The 19,114-nt window shown below is 39.7% G+C and overlaps 1 protein-coding gene across 3 annotated transcripts in view; it reads right to left on the reverse strand.

Moving 5' to 3' along the window:
* Positions 1-19,114, reverse strand: part of CRPPA (CDP-L-ribitol pyrophosphorylase A) — a 278,128-nt gene that overhangs the window by 151,551 nt on the left and 107,463 nt on the right. For all 3 annotated transcript variants that reach the window (XM_072650821.1, XM_072650823.1, XM_072650822.1), the window contains exons 7-8: positions 17,716-17,805; positions 17,186-17,278 (exon numbers count right to left, since the gene is read on the reverse strand). In XM_072650821.1, coding sequence (XP_072506922.1) covers positions 17,186-17,278; positions 17,716-17,805 — 183 coding nt within the window. The remainder of the gene's footprint in view (positions 1-17,185; positions 17,279-17,715; positions 17,806-19,114) is intronic.

The following is a 19,114-nucleotide window of genomic DNA, read 5'->3' on the forward strand; positions in this document are numbered from 1 at the left end:
AAGCTCACTGAAGAAAATAGTTCTTTAAAAATTAGAATCGAGAAGATAGAAGCTAATGACTTCATGAAAAACCAAGAAATTATAAAACAAAACCAAAAGAATGAAAATATAGAAGACAATGTGAAATATCTCATTGGGAAAACAAGTGACCTAGAAAATACGTCCAGGAGAGATAATTTAAAACTTACTGAACTACCTGAAAATCATGATTAAAAAAAAGAGCCTATACACCACCTTCCAAGAAATTATCAAGTAAAACTGACCTAATATTCTAGAACCAGGGGGTAAAATACAAATGGAAGGAATTCACTGATCAGCTCCTGAAAGAGATTCCAAAAGGAAAACTCTTAGGAATATTATAGTCAAATTTCAGAGTTCCCAAGTCTAGAAGAAAATATTACAAGCAGAAAGAAAGAAATAATTCAAGAACTGTGGAAATACAATCAGGATAACACAGGATTTAGTAGCTTCTACACTAAGGGACAGAAGGGCTTGGAATATGATATTCCAGAGGTCAAAGGAGATAGGATTAAAACCAAGAATCATCTACCCAGCAAAACTGAGTATAATACTTCAGGGTAAAAAAATGGAATTTCAATGAAATAGAGGACTTCCAAGTATTACTGTTAAAAAGACCAGAGCTGAATAGAAAATTTGACTTTCAAATACAAGAATCAAGAGAAACATAAAAGGGTAAACAGGAAAGAGAAGCTTTAAGGAACTCATTAAAATTGAACTGTTTACATTCCTACATAGAAAGATGTCATGTGTAACTCATGAGATCTTTTTCAGTATTAGGGTAGTTAAAGGGAATATATATTCCATATATATGTGTGTGTGTGTGTGCGCATGTATTTGTGTACATATATATGCAGCTGTGCATGGGTATGTATGTGTATATTATATATGTGTAGGTTTGTATATGTACATGGGCATGTATGTGTGTATATACATATACACACACACATACATATACATAGGGCATAGGGTAAAGTGAATATGAAGGAAGAATACCTAAAAAATAAAATTTACTGTTGAATGGAATGTACTAGGAGTAAGAGAAAGGCAGAGGTAGAATGTAGCAAATCATCTCACATAAAAGAGGGAAGAAAGCTTTTAAATGAAGGGGAAGAGGAGGGAGATGAAAGGAAATAAGTGATCCTTACTCTCATGGGATTTGGCTTAAGGAGAGAATAACACATTCAATTGGATATGGAAATATATTTTACCCTGCAGAAAGGCAAGGGGGAAGGAGATAGGAGAGGGAAGATAATAGAGGGGACAGCAAATTGGGGAAAGGGATAATTAGAAGCAAACACTATTGTGGGAGGACAGGTCAAGGGAGAGAATGGAATAAATGGAGTGCAGGATAGGACAGAGGGTAATGTGGTTAGTCTTTTACAATGTAGCTATTATGGAAGTGCTCTGCACTGCTACACATGTATAACCTATATTGAAGTGCTTGTTATCTCAATGAGGGTGGGTGGGGAAGGAGGGAGAGATTATGGAACTGAAAGCTTTAAGAATGAATGTTAAAAATAGCTTTAGCATGCAACTAGAAATTAAGATATACAGGGAATGGAGTATAGAAATCTATTTTGCCTTGCAGGAAAATAGAGGGGAAGGGAAATGGAAAAAGGGTGGGTAATGGAATGGAGGACAGACTGGAGGAAAGGGTGGATAGGGTGCATGCTGTTCTGAGGTGGGGGCTGGGGAGAGATGGGGAGAAAATTTTGAATTCAAATTCTTGTGGAAATGAATGTAGAGAACTAAAAAATAAATAAATCATAAATAAAACAAAATATCAGGCAACCAAAAAGAGTAAATTATATGGAGAAATTGGTAGTAAATTTGTATTATGTGGAGACTTTGATATATCTACATCAGAACTGGACAAATCTAATTTCAAAACTAGGCAAGAAAAGAAATAGAGAAATTCCATTTAAAATAACTACAGACAATATAACATACTTGGGTGTCTATTTGCCAAGACAAACACAGAAACTCTATGAACATAATAATAAAAAACAAAACAAAACAAAACATTTTTCACACAAAGTCAGACCTACAAAAAAAAAAACCAAACAGAAAAAAAATATTAATTGCTCATGTGTTGGCTAAGCCAATATAATAAAAATGAGAGTTCTACCTAAATTGATCTGCTTACTCAGTGCCACACCAATCAAACTACTAAAAATTATTTTATAAAGCTAGAGAAAAATAATAAAATTCATCTGAAAGAACAAAAATACAAACAAAAAGATCAAAAATACCAAGGGAATTGATGGGGGAGGGGGAGGGGAAGAGAATGTGGAAAAGGTGACCTAGATATACCAGATCTCAAACTGCATTATAAATGATACTTATCACAACAATCTAGTACTGGTTAAGAAATAGACTGGTGGATCTGTGGAATAGGTTAGGTACACAATACATTGTAGTAAATGAACATAGTAATTTAGTATGTGAAAAATGCAAAGATCCACACTTTGAGGACAAAAATTCATTATTTGACAAAAACTTCTGGGAAAACAACATGGTAGAAACTAAACACAGACCAATATCTCACACTGTATACCAAGATAAGGTTAAAATGGGTACATGACTTAGACATTAAGGGTGATAGCATTCCTAAATTAGGAAAGCATGGAAAAGTTTACCTGTCAGTAATATGGATAAGGGAAGAATTTAAGACCAAGTAAGATATATAAAGCATTAAAAATTTAAAATGAACAATTTTTATTATATAAATTTTAAAAGATTTTGTACAAACAAAACCAATGCAACCAAAATTAGAAGGATAACAGAAAACTGGGTAAAAAATTTTACAGCAAATATCTCTGACAAAGACCTTATTTCTCAAATATAGAGAGAACTGAATCATATATGAAAACAAGTCATGGATTCCCCAATTGATAAATGGTCAAAGGATATGAACAGGAAGTTTTCACACAAAGAAATAAAAGATATCTATAGTCATATGAAAAAAATGCTCTAAATCACTATTGATTAGAGAAATGCAAATGAAAGCCACAGAGGTTTCACCTCAACCTATCAGATTGGTTAATATGACAAGAAAATGATAAATGTTGGACAGGAACACTAATATACTGTTGGTGGAGTTGTGACCTGGAGAGCAATTTGGTATTATGTCCAAAGGACTGTAAACTGTGCATACTCTTTGATCCAGCAATACCACAACCAGGTCTGTATCCCAAAGAGATTTAAAATGGGGGGAGAAGTTGGAAGGAAACCTTTTTGCACAAAAATATTTATAGCAGCTCTTTTTGTGGTGGTCAAGAACTAGAAAATGAGGGGATGACCATCAATTGGACAATAGCTGAACAAATGGTGGTTTGTGATTTTAATGGAGTACCATTGTCCTATAAGAAGCACAAACAAAGCTGATGCAACTAAGATTAGGAGGGAAGCAGAAAACTGGAAAGAATTTTTCAATTAGTATCTCTGATAAAGGCCTCATTTCTAAATATATAGAGAGAACTGAGTCAAATTTACAAGAATACAAGTCATTTCCCAGTTGATAAGTGGTCCAAGGATATGAACAGGCAGTTTTCAGAGGAAGAAATTAAAGCTATCTAAAGTCATATGAAAAAGTGTTCTAAATCACTCTTGAATAGAGAGATGTAAATTAAAACAACTCTGAGGTACCACATCACATCTATCAGAACGGCTAACATGAAAAAACAGGAAAATGATACATATTGGTGAAGATGTGGAAGAGTTGGAACACTAATTCATTGTCAGTGGAGCTGTGAGCTGATCCAACCATTCTGGAGAGCAATAAAAATGTGCATACCCCTTGACATAGAAGCAATACTGCTTCTAGGACTATATCCCAAAGAGATCATAAAAATGGGAGAAGGACCCATGTGTACAAAAATATTTATAGCAGCTCTTTTTGTGGTGGCCAAGAGCTGGAAATTGAGGTGAAGCCCATCAGTTGGGGAATAGTTGAACAAGTTGTGGTATGTGAATGTAATGGAATACTACTGTGCTACAAAAAAATGATGAAAAGGCAGACTTCAGAAAATCCTGGAAAGACTTATATGAACTGATGCTGAGTGAAGTGAGTAAAACCAGGAGAACATTGTCCACAGACACAGCCACAGTATGCAATGACTGATTTTGATAGACTTAGCCCTTCTCAGTAATGCAAGGACCTAAAACAATTCCAAAGGACTCCTGCTGGAAAATGTCATCCACATCCAAAGAACTATGGACTATTTTCTTTTATGTTTTTTTTTTCTTTCTCATGGTTTCTCCCATTAGACATTATTCTTCTATGCAACATGACTAATATGAAAATGTGTTTAATTGGAATGTATGTGTAGTGCTCATATCAAATTGCATGACATCTTGGGGAGGGAAGAGGAAGAAGGAGAAAATTTAAAACTTATGGAAGTAGACATCAAAAACTAAAAATAAATAAATATTTTTTTTTAAAAAAAGAAAGAAATGACAAGCAGGATGGTTTCAGAAAAACCAGGAAAGAATTATATGAACTGAGAGTAAAATGAGCAGGACCAGGAGAAAGTTGTGCACAGTAACAGTAATATTGTACAATGAACAACAGTGAATGACTTAACTGTTCTCAGCAATAAAATGATTCAAGACAATCCCAAAGGACTCAAGATGAAAAGTGCTATCTACCTCCAGAGAAATAACTAAAATCACCTGAAGGGACAGAAGCATGCTATTTTTCATTTTCTTTCTTTTTCTTGTGTGTTTTCTGGCACAAAATGACTAATATGGAAATGTTCTACATGATTGAACATGTATAATATATATTAGATTGTTTACTTTCTCAGGGATGGGAGAGGGGAGGGAGTGGAGGGTGGGAGGAATAAAATTTGCAACCCAAAACAAAAAGAAAACCAATGAATGTTAAAATTTGTTTTTACATGTAATTGGGGGGAAATAAATATTATCAAAAAAAAAGAAAATAATTAAATAAAAAAGAATTACTTAAAAATTTGTTCTGTCTTTTGAACAAAAATGTGCAAATTTAAAAAAACAAAGCCTATATCTGGGAAAAAATAAAAATAGGCAAGAAAGACATTAAAGACCTTATAGGATTTTTAGAAAAGTTAGATATGATAGATCATTGATATTTACCGAATGGGAAAAGAAAAGGATACGTATATTTCTCAGTATTACATGACATCATTATAGAAGTTGAACATGTATTAAGGCATAAACACCTCATGGGCAAATGTGGAAGAGTAAAATTATGACTCAAATCCTTTACTGATGACAATGAAATAAAAATTTTATTCTACAAAGGGCCACTGAAGGAATGACTGGAAAATAATGGAAGACTAATTCAATCTTAAAGAACAGTACAAAGAATAAAACATTAAAAAACATTTAATCAACAGATGAAAACATTGAGCTAGCATATGAAACTTATAAAATAAAAGGAACCTTTAGTTAAATTTGATATCTCTAAACACTTTCACTGACAAAAGAGAGAGACAATCAATAACTGGACATGCAACTAAAAAAAATTGAAACAATTTCAAAAAACTAAATTAAACCTGAGAATCCAAATGCTGATAATCAAAGAAGTGACTAACAAAAATAAAAGCAAAATTGAAATCACTGAATTAATAAAGTAGGAGTTGTTTCTTTTTTTTTTCTCTTGAAAGAACACTGGCCCTGATGTCTGAGGACCTGGCTCAAACACAACCTTTGACACGACCTGTATGACCTTGAGCTAGTCACTTCATCTCTTTGGACCTCAATTTTCTCATCTGTAAAATGAGGTGGTTAGACTAGATCATCTCTGAGATCTCTTACAGCACTTACACTTTTATTACACCCTCAAATATAACTATCTTGTGTTCTCAGCTCTGTGCATAAAAGGTCACTATTTTTTTCAAATATCTTTTTAAGACCCAAATACCGTATCTACATCTACAGGTTGAAACAACATCTCTGCAACTTAACCATTTCTTGAGCATAGTCATCAGTGGAGACAGTGTGTACCCAAGATATTTATCTCATTTGGCTTTTGAACCACCTACAGCATTGTTTCCTGAAAGACCATGTTGCTCTACGATCTACAATGATACAGCATCATCAAAAAACATTTGGATTGAAGTGATGGATCAGCTAGCATTCAAGCCAGATGCATCTACTCACAGGATTGTGTTTGTCCTTCGTTGTTGAAGAAGACCATGCCATCAAAGAAATGATGACATGACTTGCACTTGACTTTGTTTTGAGTGAGGGAGGGCTGTGCAAGGTCACCAGCCTCACTTCTCCTCCAGAGTCATCTGAATCCAGTGACCAGATATTCATCAGGATGACTGGAGATGAGGCAATTGGGGTTAAGTGACTTGCCCAAGGTTATGCAGCTAATGAGTGTCAAGTGTCTGAGGTGAGATCTGAACTCAGCTCCTCCTGACTCATGAACTGCTGCTTTATCCACTGCACCATCTAGCTGTCCCTATGAACACATACATAACCTCTGTGTGAATACACATACCCTACAAGATAGTTTACATTTTTAAAATGTTATTAATAATATAAAAACATTTGATTCTCAGTTAAATCACTAATAATGACATTTTTACGTAGAGCAATGTTACTGAATATACTTCACTGTTTGAAAATTTTCAATATGACTTTTTGTGACAGAGCAATGACTTCTTTCAACACTTGGTTTTAATTGCTGTTAGAGCTGAAAAAAACTCCCCACAAAATGAGAAATGTTTGATTGGTTGCACTGACTATATTGAGGTCCTCATTAGTTAATCCCATTCATCAATCATGCAAAGCTTATGTTTGAAAGTGGCTAGTCAATTTCTATCTTTACTGATATCCATCAGTTGCTATTACAAACTAATTGGAAGGTGCTGAGTTTTTATATTTTTAACAAAAGGATTCAAAATCCACTGAAACACTTCAGAACATTTTTAAAGTTTAGAAAATGAAATTTCCAAATTTAAATATGTAAATATGCCTTTTATGACTTACATAATTATTGACAACAAAAACTCAGTTGTTAATTGTCTTCCTAATGATGATAGCTTCCTACGATCATTAGCTAATAGCTCAAGACACCATGTGCGTGAAGGATTAGGTTGAACATTGACAATATCATTTTGTATCTCTTCCACCCTTTGTAGTTAAACAGTAAGTTCCCACACATTCTCTCCTCTTACTCTCACTTTAACCTCTTTCAAGCCAGTTTTCAATCTCATCATTCCACCAAAACTACTGTCCAACGTGACCAGTGATCTCTGAGCTGCAAAATCCAATGATCTTTTCTCAATTCTCATTCACTTGGCCTATGTGCAGCCTTGGACACTGTTGGTCACTCCCTCTTCCTAGATACTCTTTTCTCTAGAAGTTTTTGGGATACCATTCTCTCCTTGTTCTCCTCCTATGTCTCTGACCACTCCTTCTCTGTCTCCTTTGGAGGATCCTCCTCCAGGTCACACTAACCATAGGCATCCCTCAGGGCACTATCCTGGGCCTTTCCTCTTCTTCCTCCATACTACTTTTCTTTGTGATTTCATTGGCTCCCATGGATTTAATGACCATCTCCATGCTGATGATTCTCAAGTCTGCCTCTCATAACCCAATCTCTGCTCATCTCCAATTTCACATCTGTAGCTCCCTTTCAGACATCTCAAACTGGATTCCAGGAGACACCTTAAACTTAGTATGTCCAAAACAGAATCATTTCCTTTCCTCCAAACCCTGTACACCTCCTATCTTCCCTATTAGTGTAGAAGGCAACACCATCCTCCCAGTCCCACATGCTCACAGCCTAGTTCATCTTGGACTCCTCACTGTCTCTCACACTCCATCCCACCTCCCACATATCCAAGCTGTTGCCAATGCCTGTCAATCTCACCTCTGCTACCTCCCTCAAATACTCTCCCTCAACCACTTGTCCATTTTTTAAAGGCTACTTTAGTTAAAAACTAGGTAACATAATCCATACCTTACAAATTCCAAAATCTTAATACACTGAAAGAAACATATGGATTGAGCATGCCACTACCAATCCCTCTACACTTCTTAGTCTTTGCCCAGGGCATCTCATGTCCATGACCATCTGGAATATGGAAAGAGTGAAGATGCTAGTATCAATCAATACATTAAATATCAGTAAAGCACACTTACTTTTAAAATAAAAAACAATCCAAATTCAACTTCTTATATTTTCTTCCTACATCCCCTGCTTCCCCTACTATGGAAGCACTAACAAAAAAAAGCATAAAATTCTTCCAAATAACCACGTAAGCAACTATTATTATCCTTATTATTGCTTTGATCTTACTCTTCTTTTAGCAGGGAGACTTCACAAGACAGTCACCTTAGTTAGGAAGACCTGGATCCAAGTCCTCCTAAGAAACATACTGTCTGTGTGATCCAGAGCAAGCTCCTCAACCTCTCAGTGCCCCAGGTAACCCTAACCTGCCACTAAGCTGCAGAGCAAATACCAGTCTCCATAAGCAAAGGCAGTTTCTTCACCTGAGACTTTCCCATATTCATTAAATCTGAGGTCTACTCCAAAAAACCAAACAACAGAAAGTCAGTAAAGCAGCTGACATTTTGATGTTCAAAAATTACAGTCATCATCTTAATGGAGAGCCACAGTTCTGTAAAGCAGATAAAATAATCAAAATCTACATCACTATGTAGAAGAAGAAACTGAAACTCAAAGAGATGAAACATCCTGCCCAGGATCACTCAACAGTTTGGAAGGATTACAAGCGAGACTGGAACCTACCTCCTACACCAAACTGAACCAGCCTAACTTGCCAACAGTTACTAATAGTTTAGGTAAATTAGAAAAGAAATTATTCTAGAACGTGCAGGTAACCTGTTCCATTTGGGCTGCAAGGCATCTGATTTGCTGCCCCAAGCACTGACAGATCCATTGTACTAATATCAAGGTTTTGGACTTTATTTTTGTTATTAAACAAGCTAACTTGATTCCAACAGTAGACCAGAAAGGCAATGGCTGCTGCAACTAAACTCCAAATTTCATTCAAGGAAGGGAATGAGTAAAACTCCTAATGCATGGCTGTCATAAATGCTTCCCTGCAGAAAAGTATTTCATCTGGCAGTAGTAATCTTCTAAAGCACAGGGCTCAAGAGCCCCCTGTAGGCCACAGAATGATCATTTATGTTGCTTCCTTGAGCAATCCGTTGGTCAGATCTCCCCTGAGCTCTTCCATTACCCATAAAAGAAACTCAAGCTTGCACGTGTCACTCTCAGTATACGTGCTCATAAAAGACATACAAACAGTCAGTTCTTTTCACTCCACACCCTAGGTAAGAATTATTTTATCAACTCCTATCTTTCAACTCAAAATGAATTCTTGCTATGACCTCAGATGCAAAGAATTCCGAATTGTTTAATGGTTATTTATACTGTTAATTTAGCCAGGAAATATCCCACCCTCTAAAAACAAGTAAAAAAAAAAAAAGTATAGGGGGAAGAGTGACCTTCCTGCCACTGATGGGTTATTATTGGTTTTTTTTCATTAATGCCCCTAAATTTTATGCTATTCAGAAAGTTCCTAAAGAGAGAATTCTGATCTAAGCCACGCAAAGGGTGCTTAAATACATGTGCACATATATGCATATGCATGTGTGTAAGTATATATGTATTTATACAGCTAGAGACAAATACATAGAAAGAGAGAAAAACAGAAAAACAGACCAATAGATTTTTTTTCCCCCTCCAAGAGGAGGAAGATAGAGACGCACGTGCCTAGGCCAATGGGAACATGACCATGGCACTTTGGATAGCCACAACCCTTAAGTCTTCTTGAAATATTCACAAACTAACAAAGAGAACCACTGGACAAAGATTTCTTAAGCACGTAATATGACTCGGCACTGTGCTAGGCCTCAGAGATACAAAGGCAGAGAAGGAAACAAATAAATCTGGGATTTGAGACTAAAAAGAAATGCATAAAAATAGGTACTTGTTTGGTTAGATTTCTGCAAGATTGTGTAGCATACAGGGCAGGGAGACCTGTGAGGGTAGGGAGGACATAACAGAAGAATACTTAACTCACAAAGGATGGGCAGCCTTGGAGGAGCTGAAATCTACATCGCTTTAGGGAACAGCTATATCAAGGAGATGGGAAACCCATGGCAGCACTGAAAGGGTTAAATTTCCTTCCACCAGCAAAAAAAAGGCAGTCATCCACTGACAAGCATTTATTAAGCACCAGCTGTGTGCCAGGCACTGAAGGTGACAAAGACAAAGACAAAACATTCTATTTCATCCATCAAGCATCTACTAACTGCCAAGCACTGTGTTGGGGGCTGGGAATTCAGATATAAAAGACAGAAACCTTTCCCTCCAGATGCTTATAATTCTACACCTATTAAATGGCAATCTGGAGTTGCTGTGTGCCCTCTGGGACCAAGCAGATAACAAGGCTCCCCCAGGAGAGCTCGGTCACAGACAAACATCACTAGCCTCGTCCTTGAAGTTGTCCAGTGGGGTACACTGGCCAGAGGCATGCGGGGTCACCTCCATGTTGACTATTTGTCTTGGAAATTTATTTATGAAAGACTAAAACTAGGGAGGGTCCCTGGACTGGGAACGGGACATGGACATAACTCTGCGTTCCTCCACCTGCCTCTGTTTCCCCTGAGGTGAAAGTCTCAAGTGTCAGAGCTTGGGAGCCCTCCCTCAGGGTGGGACTTTCTCCAGCTTATTATCCCCAAGGTGACAGGTACCCTCAAATCGCCTCTCCATCCAGGCCCCTCCTGCCTCTCAGATGCAGTGCTGTACACATGGCTGCTCACTCCGTTCATCCAGACTTCAGAGGACTTTGTACCTCTGGACTAGGGGCCCAGGGCAGTTATTTGTGGCCCTCTCTCCCTGATCTCCCCCACCAGACCACAGGCTACTTGGAACAAGGGATGGTGTCTGATTCTATCTGTGCATGTCCCTCATGAGAGAAAACCCTGTTTGATACATGGTCTTGGAGAGAGGCTGGGTCAGAAGAAGTCATTGTCCTCTTTCTGATGAGATAAGCCTTGGCTATGGCCCCTGCCCTAGGAGACCATTTGTGGAACCTCTCCAGTCTGTGGGGACTGACCAGGCCTTACCCTCAGCTAGCCCTGACTTCACAAACCTAGCCTCATCTCCATGCCACTGGAGAAAGACCCTGGTGCCTTGAACATAGGAGGTGCTAAAGACAGTGCTTGTTGAGTTGGTTGGCTCAAGCTATTAATAAACATTTATTAAGAGCCACCTGTGAACTGGGCATTGTGCTAGACTGGGAAGATACAAAGAGAAACTAAACAGGGCATGTCCTCAAGGAACTAACATCATATCAAGAGAGATAACATGGTACAATGGGTAGAGTGACGGACTTTTGTAAGAAGGACTTGAGTTCTAATCCTGTCTCATATACCTATTAGCTGTGTGACCTCACATGTGGAACTTAAATCTATCTTAGCCTCAGTCTTCCGATCTCTAAAAATGATGAAGAGCATCTACCACCCTGGTGCTACTATGAGGATTAAATGAACTCACATATGTCAAAAGCTTTCCAAATATTAACTTCAGAGATTATTGTCATTAATGTTAGTTATTATTATTACTATTTATATGTACAGGTATATCCAATATAAATACAACCTAATTTGGAGGTGGAGGTGCTAGCAGCAAGGGAGATCAGAAAGGTTGCCCTATATCAAGAGGCAGATAGGCTACTATGCATGAGCACCCAGTGAGCAAGACCCTGGGATCCTAAATCTAGATGGGACAGGAGATGCCATTTAGCTAAATCCAACCGTTTTCCAGATGAGGAAATAGATGCAGAAAGAAAAGGGACTCGCCTAAGTTCACACAAGTAATCCATGGCCAAGCAAGCTTTCACATTGGATCAAACAAACACAATTCCCCATCTCAGATTCCTTCCAAGTCATTCAGGAACACTCACTCTGGGTACTGACCTCTGGTTTGTTTGGAGTGAGGCTGATCGACTCAGTAACAAAAATTTATTAAATACCTAGCATGTGTCAGACACATTACTGGGCACTGGGGATACAAAGATAAAAAAAAGAAGAGGAAGAAACCCCTGTCCTCAAGAGCTTATATTCTATTTGAGAGAAATAACACGTCCCCATTCAATACTGAGCTAGGGCTTGGTCTCAGGGATTTGGAAGCTCCCTCCACCTCCAATGGGACACAGGTCAGAGCTCATCCACACCTCCCCATTCTGGGCTGCTCTTGTGCATGTCTTCCCATGACTTCACCAAAGGAGCTTCTCCTACATGATAAAGGCCTTTGTCAGTTCCTCCTGACATCAACAAAGCACCAGTGGGGCCCCCTGGACATGGGCCCACTTGCTGTCCCTGTCCTCAGCACATGAGCAGCCCTTCCTCTATTATCGCCTATTACCTAGGACACAGGATTTCAGCCTTTTTTGGCATCATGGGCCTCTTGGGCTCCCAGTCTGATAAAGCCAATGGATCCCTTCTCAAAGTCATGTTTTTAAATGCATATAATAAAATACAAAGGACTACAAAGGAAGGAAATTAAGTATATGAAAAAATACTTACCCTTCCTTCCCCCCCAAAAAAAACCCCAACAAATTCCCAAAGCATCATCCCAGTGACCCAGATAACGAACTCCTGTGTGGAGTTCTCCCTGTTCTCCCACAATGATCTTTGACCATGGCTCCTCATTAGTCACTTGTGCATCTCTCCCAAGACCCCTGCATAATACTCACTTTTCATTCTTTGGAAATATTGCATTCTGCTTCTCACAACCATACTGAAATGCTTTGAGAATCCAAGTATTTAAAAGATGAGCTTTCATTTCAAGGAGAAAACTGGGGTCACCAAAAGCCATCCATTCTACTCTCCTATTCAGCTGTGGGTCTAACCAACCATCGCTCAGTATGGTCTGATACATATGCAATACTAATGGGCAAATGCGATACCTTTTTCCATCAAAGGCTGGTCACAATGGGTGACATAGCATAAACTAAATATACACCTGATGATTTCTGGAGGGAGGCCTTAGCAGCGGAGTTAATCAGATGAGATTTGTGGTATTTTAGCTGAGCTTAGAAGGCACAAAAAGGGCTTAAGGACCCTGGTCTGGTTCCAACTCTACTCATCACTGCCCATGTCACTCTGCACACTGTTCTTCTCCCTAAGTCTTATTCCCTCACATATAAAATGAAGGAGTAGGAGGAGCCAAGATGGCGGAGTAGAAAGATACACATATGCTAGCTCCGAACCCACAGCCCATAAAATACCTGAAAAGAAGAACTCCCAACAAATTCTGGAGCAGCGGAAGCCACAGAACAATGGAGCAGAGGAGATTTCTATTTCAGAGAGACCTAAAAAACTGACATGAAAGGTCTGTCGCACACCAGACCCGGAGTGGACCCCAGCCCTGCCTTGGCTGAGCAGCACCAAGGGCAGCAGATCTGAGCAGGCTTCAGGGATGGAATCTCCAGTGGCAGTGAAGGTCCCTCCACCCACAGGCACCAAAAGTCAGTGAGAGGGTCTTTTCGGCTCGTGGAGAGGGGAGTGGGGTGTCTCCATGACTCAGGCCCCCTCAGGAGGCAGCAGAGGAGGCAGCAGGGGACAAGGGCTCCCAAAGCAGGCAGGAGCCTGGATCCATTGTTGAACGTCTCCACATAAACCCCCTGAGGGAACTGAGCCCTGTGTGGTGACCCTGCCCCCACCCAAGCACCTGAACTTAATCTCACGCTGAATAGCAGCCCTGCCCCCCCAAAGCCCTGAGGCTGGGAAGCAGCCTTTGAATATCAGCCCCTAAACACTAGCAGGGCAGATCTGAAAGTAAAGTGGGTGTGGAGAGGACACTCAGAAGTCAAGAAACTGGTTGGAAAAATGCCCAAAAAAGGGGGAAAAAAAAAATAAGACCATAGAAGGTTACTTTCTTGGTGAACAGATATTTCCTCCCATCCTTTCAGAAGAGGAAGAACAACGCTTACCATCAGGGAAAGACATAGAAATCAAGGCTTCTGTATCCCAAACATCCAAAATAAATATTCAATGGGCTCAGGCCATGGAAGAGCTCAAAAAGGATTTTGAAAATCAAGAGAGGTGGAGGAAAAACTGGGAAGAGAAATGAGAGAAATGCAAGAAAAGCATGAAAGGCAGGTCAACACCTTGCTAAAGGAGACCCAAAAAAATGCTGAAGAAAATAACACCTTGAAAAATAGGCTAACTCAATTGGCAAAAGAGGTTCAAAAAGCCAATGAGGAGAAGAATGCTTTCAAAAGCAGAATTAGCCAAATGGAAAAGGAGGTTCAAAAGCTCACTGAAGAAAACAGTTTTTTTTCAAAATTAGAATGGAACAGATGGAGGCTAATGACTTTATGAGAAACCAAGAAATCACAAAACAAAACCAAAAGAATGAACAAATGGAAGATAATATGAAATATCTCACTGGAAAAACAACTGACCTGGAAAATAGATCCAGGAGAGACAATTTAAAAATTATGGGACTACCTGAAAGCCATGACCAAAAAAAGAGCCTAGACATCATCTTTCATGAAATTATCAAGGAAAACTGCCCTGAGATTCTAGAACCAGAGGGCAAAACAAGTATTAGAGGAATCCACTGATCACCTCCTGAAAGAGATCCAAAAAGAGAAACTCCTAGGAACACTGTGGCCAAATTCCACAGTTCCCTGGTCAAGGATAAAATATTGCAATCAGTTAGAAAAAAACAATTCAAGTATTGTGGAAATACAATCAGGATAACACAAGATCTAGCAGCTTCTACATTAAGGGATCAAAGGGCATGGAATATGATATCCCAGAAGTCAAAGGAATTAGAACTAAAACCAAGAATCACCTAAACAGCAAAACTGAGTATAATACTTAAGGGGAAACAATGTTCTTTCAATGAAATAGAGGATTTTCAAGCATTCTTGATGAAAAGACCAGAGCTGAAAAGAAAATTTGACTTTCAAACACAAGAATGAAGAGAAGCATGAAAAGGTAAACAGCAAAGAGAAGTCATAAGGGACTTTGCTGAAGCTGAACTGTTTACATTCCTACATGGAAAGATAATATTTGTAACTCTTGAAACTATTCAGTATCTGGTTGGTGGCATTACACACACACACACACACACACACACACACACACACAGGGACAGAGAGCACAGAGTGAATGGAATAGGATGGGATCATATCTTAAAAAAAAGAAATTAAGCAGTAAGAGAGAAATATATTGAGAGGAGAAAGGGAGAAATGGAATGGGGCAAATTATCTCTCATAAAAGAGGCAAGCAAAAGACTTTTTAGTGGAGGGAAAAAGAGGGGAAGTGAGAGAAAAACATGAAGTTTACTCTCATCACATTCAACTGAAGGAAGGAATAAAATGCACACTTGCCAAGCCTAGAGGCCTGTATTGGGCTACCCGAGTCTTTCCTACCTGTCCCAGGTCTTCGGCTGGCCACGCCGGATGCACATATGAGAGAAAGGTCGTTCCAGAGTCGAACAGGGGTTGAGCTTTATTACAGGGTTTCGGTTACAAGTGCAGAGGAGTCTTCCTTAGGAGGAAGAGGGGGAGATTTCCTAAGGAGGCTAAGCTTAAGGGATTGGAAGTAGAAGTACAAGCGGGGAGAGAGGGGGAGGGGAGAGAGGAAAGAAAAGAAGCGGAGCCCTACTTTTCTCTTTGGCTCCACACGTGCTAAGAGAGCTTTTAGGCTTCCTCAATCCTACTTAACCTTTAGCCACACAGTTTGCATCTCAATACCGTGCTGTTAGGTAACTAGGTGTGCTCCAATCCGGGACGACCTCGAGGGCAGGGAGACTCCACCCATCACGTATCTCCCGGGGAGAGGCGGAAATACCCGAGCTAGCTCAGTCTGACCTTCTCAAACCCCCGCTGTTCATGGAGGGCCTCGTAAGACTCTAAGATTTAGAAGTCCCACTTTTACCTGCCCGAGACTGTCCACACGGAATTGAGCTTCCAGTCCCAACACACACTCATTTTGGTATAAAACCTATCTTACAATACAGAAAAGTGGGGCAGAGGGGGATAAGCAGGGTTGGGGGAATGAAGGAAGGGAGGGCAATGGGAGGAGGGAGCAATTTGAAGTCAACACTCTTGGGGAGGGACAGGATCAAAAGAGAGAATAGAGTCTTACACAACACGACTATCATGGAAGTCATTTGCAAAATTACACAGATATGGCCTATATTGAGTTGCTTGCCTTCCCAAAGGGAATGGGTGGGGAAGGAGGGATGAAGAGAAGTTGAAACTCAAAGGTTTAGGAACAACTGTCGAGTACTGTTCTTGCTACTAGGAAATAAGAAATACAGGTAATGGGGTATAGAAAGTTACCTGGCCCTACAGGACAAAAGAGAAGATGGGGACAAGGGAAGGGAAGGATGATAGAAGAGAGGGCAGATTGGTGATAGGGGCTATCAGAATGCTCGGTGTTTAGGGGTGGGGGGAGGGGACAAATGGGGAGAAAATTTGGAACCCAAAATTTTGTGAAAATGAATGTTAAAAGTTAAATAAATAAATTTTTAAAAAAAGGAAGTAGTCAGGCTGGATGACCTCCCATGTCAGAGCTCTAAATTCTGTGCCACCATGAAAGCCCCTATTAAGAAAGCTTCTTCCTTTCATTGCATTCTCTTTCTCAACTTTTCATCTAGATTTACATTCTAATGGAATCCGGCTGTGTAGGCAGCATGCTAGTTCAGGCCACATCTATACAGTGCCAAACAGCTGGTCAAGTCAGTCTCAGCAGTAAGGATTACTATGATTGTCTATCTTAATTAATCAGCTGTTTGACTGAAGCGACCTTTCTAATAAGAGCTAGTCACTTGCTTGACAGCTTGGTTTGGACATGTCCTTAAATCCAACAATGGCACAAATTGCTAAAATCACCAACAATTAAAAACACAAAAAGATAATGGAGCATCTGGGTTAGAAAGGGGGGAACATTTCTTTTTGGTAGGGGTCCTTTTTATTACTTGGAGTCTATTGTCTCCACAATCAATTGCCTGACACACCTTTGTGTAGGCTACAACTGGAACAGACCCTGCCCCCTCCCACACTAAAGGTCTGAATTTGCAAAGCAGGGATTCCGAGGAAATCAGACTCCATCTGATGGGGGGTGGGGGGAGGTAGGAGGAAACACAGAAACAACCTCCTTGTTCACCTACCGAAACAACAGCAACAGGATAGAAAAAGGAAGGGGCTCTGCTTCTGAGCCCATCCAGCAGCTCTGTGGTTTGGTGAAAATCAGCGTTCATCACCTAAGGAAAGAAACAAAACAAAGCCCTTGGATAACGCAAGGAAATGAACTGTGGAGCTTAATCAAAAGTAGGAACAGTTAATGTGATCATTTTGAAATTGTGTCCAGAGATATGAGGTAAGCTGTATTTAAGAAACAGGAATAGGAAAACATATCATGTCTTTGTTACTCAACCACTCAAGTTAGTGGATCTCTGGACTCTCAGATATGCTTAAAACCAGTTTCCAAAGAAATTCAACCCACTTCTGAAACAGGGGAGAGATCTAAAGGAATGTACTATTTTCCCAAGAAGATTTATGCTACAGCTTGTTTTCACCCTTCTTTTTTCAGTTTATGTGTGTACACGTGCATATAGACGTATAATACATACATCTATATTATATATCCATACATACAGAAAGAAAAATAGAATGGGAGAGATACATCCTTAATACTTACATTTATGCAAACAAAATTACAGCACTCTCCCAGGAAGATTTTCTGAAGATCGCGGCCATTTGGACACAGAGTTACAGATGTACCTTTAACCTGTTCAAGGAAAACAGGGATTTTTCAAGCTGCACATACAGGAACATGCATAGAGGTCAAGAGTGGAGATTTTTCCAATGAGATGAATAGCTCGTCAGCCACCCGGCTTTCAGAGATGACCTACTCACTGACAGAGGACAGAGACTGTGCTATGACTCCCCTCGAAAGCATCCCAGCACAGGTTTCTGACCCTGGTGACTTTGGACTGGTCTTGAATTTGAAACTGCCCAAGTTTTCCTTGTCATAGGCACAACTTTAAATTATGTGTCCCTGAGGAGCAAAAGCAGTCAAGAACTCGAGACTTCCATGTGGTGTCCATGAAAACTGAGGGGGTGGGGTGGGCAGAGAAGGGGCAAAGGTCAAGGGAGAATGTTTGGTTTTGGTCTGGGAACTAGTCTGTTCATTTATGTTAAGGGACTTCAGTTTGATTCAGGATTCTTAGTGTGTATCTAATCCAACAAGTAAAGTCCAAACCTTTCTCACACACAAACAAGAATCCAAAGGTTGTGGAGATGAGTTCCTTAGCCCAGGATGATTTAGTAACTGGGACTTAGAGGGGAGGAAGGGATTGTCAAATGATGTCTCAATCCACCAGTAAGTGTTTTATGAAGCACTTACTATATGCCAGGCAAAGGGAATACAAAAATCATAGTAGATGCCCTCACAGAGGTCACACTCCACGGAGAGAAACTGGACCAATAACTATGTTCATACAACATGAGCCTTGACTTCCATCACTGACCTTCTGACTGCGGACACTTCCTCTCACAGCACTGTCCTCCTGTTGAGTACAATCTTATAAAGGAGGGAAGCGTAAGGCAGAGACCCAACTACCATTTCAGGATTTCAAGATGCAAAGCAGCATTCTATGACATTAGGAAATGAAAGAGAAACTTAATTTCTCAAATTCCACTGAAATGCAGATAATTCTATTTTGTGGATAAATGAGGTGGCAAGTCCTCCATCTTGTTCTGCTGGGTAGAATATAAAGTGCTTGTGTTTCCAATGCCTTGTCCAGGGCCTGACACATAGTAGGTGATGAATAAATGCTTGTTGATTAACTGATGGTGGCAATTATGGGATTTCAATGACATTAAGGACTAGCAGACCAAACCAAGGCAGAAAACATTGCAGCACCAGCCTGGGGATGGACTGGATGTCTTTCCAAATCACTATGGCACAATGCAAAGAGCCTGGACTTTGGAGTCCAAGGACCAGGGTTCAAAGCCTGCCTCTGACATTTTAGTTGGAGATTCCTTGGACAAGTCATTCCCTGGGTCTCAGTTTTCTCATTTGTAAAATAAAGCAT

Source organism: Notamacropus eugenii, chromosome 3 (genome assembly GCF_028372415.1).
Source record: "Notamacropus eugenii isolate mMacEug1 chromosome 3, mMacEug1.pri_v2, whole genome shotgun sequence".
Lineage (NCBI taxonomy): Eukaryota > Metazoa > Chordata > Mammalia > Diprotodontia > Macropodidae > Notamacropus > Notamacropus eugenii.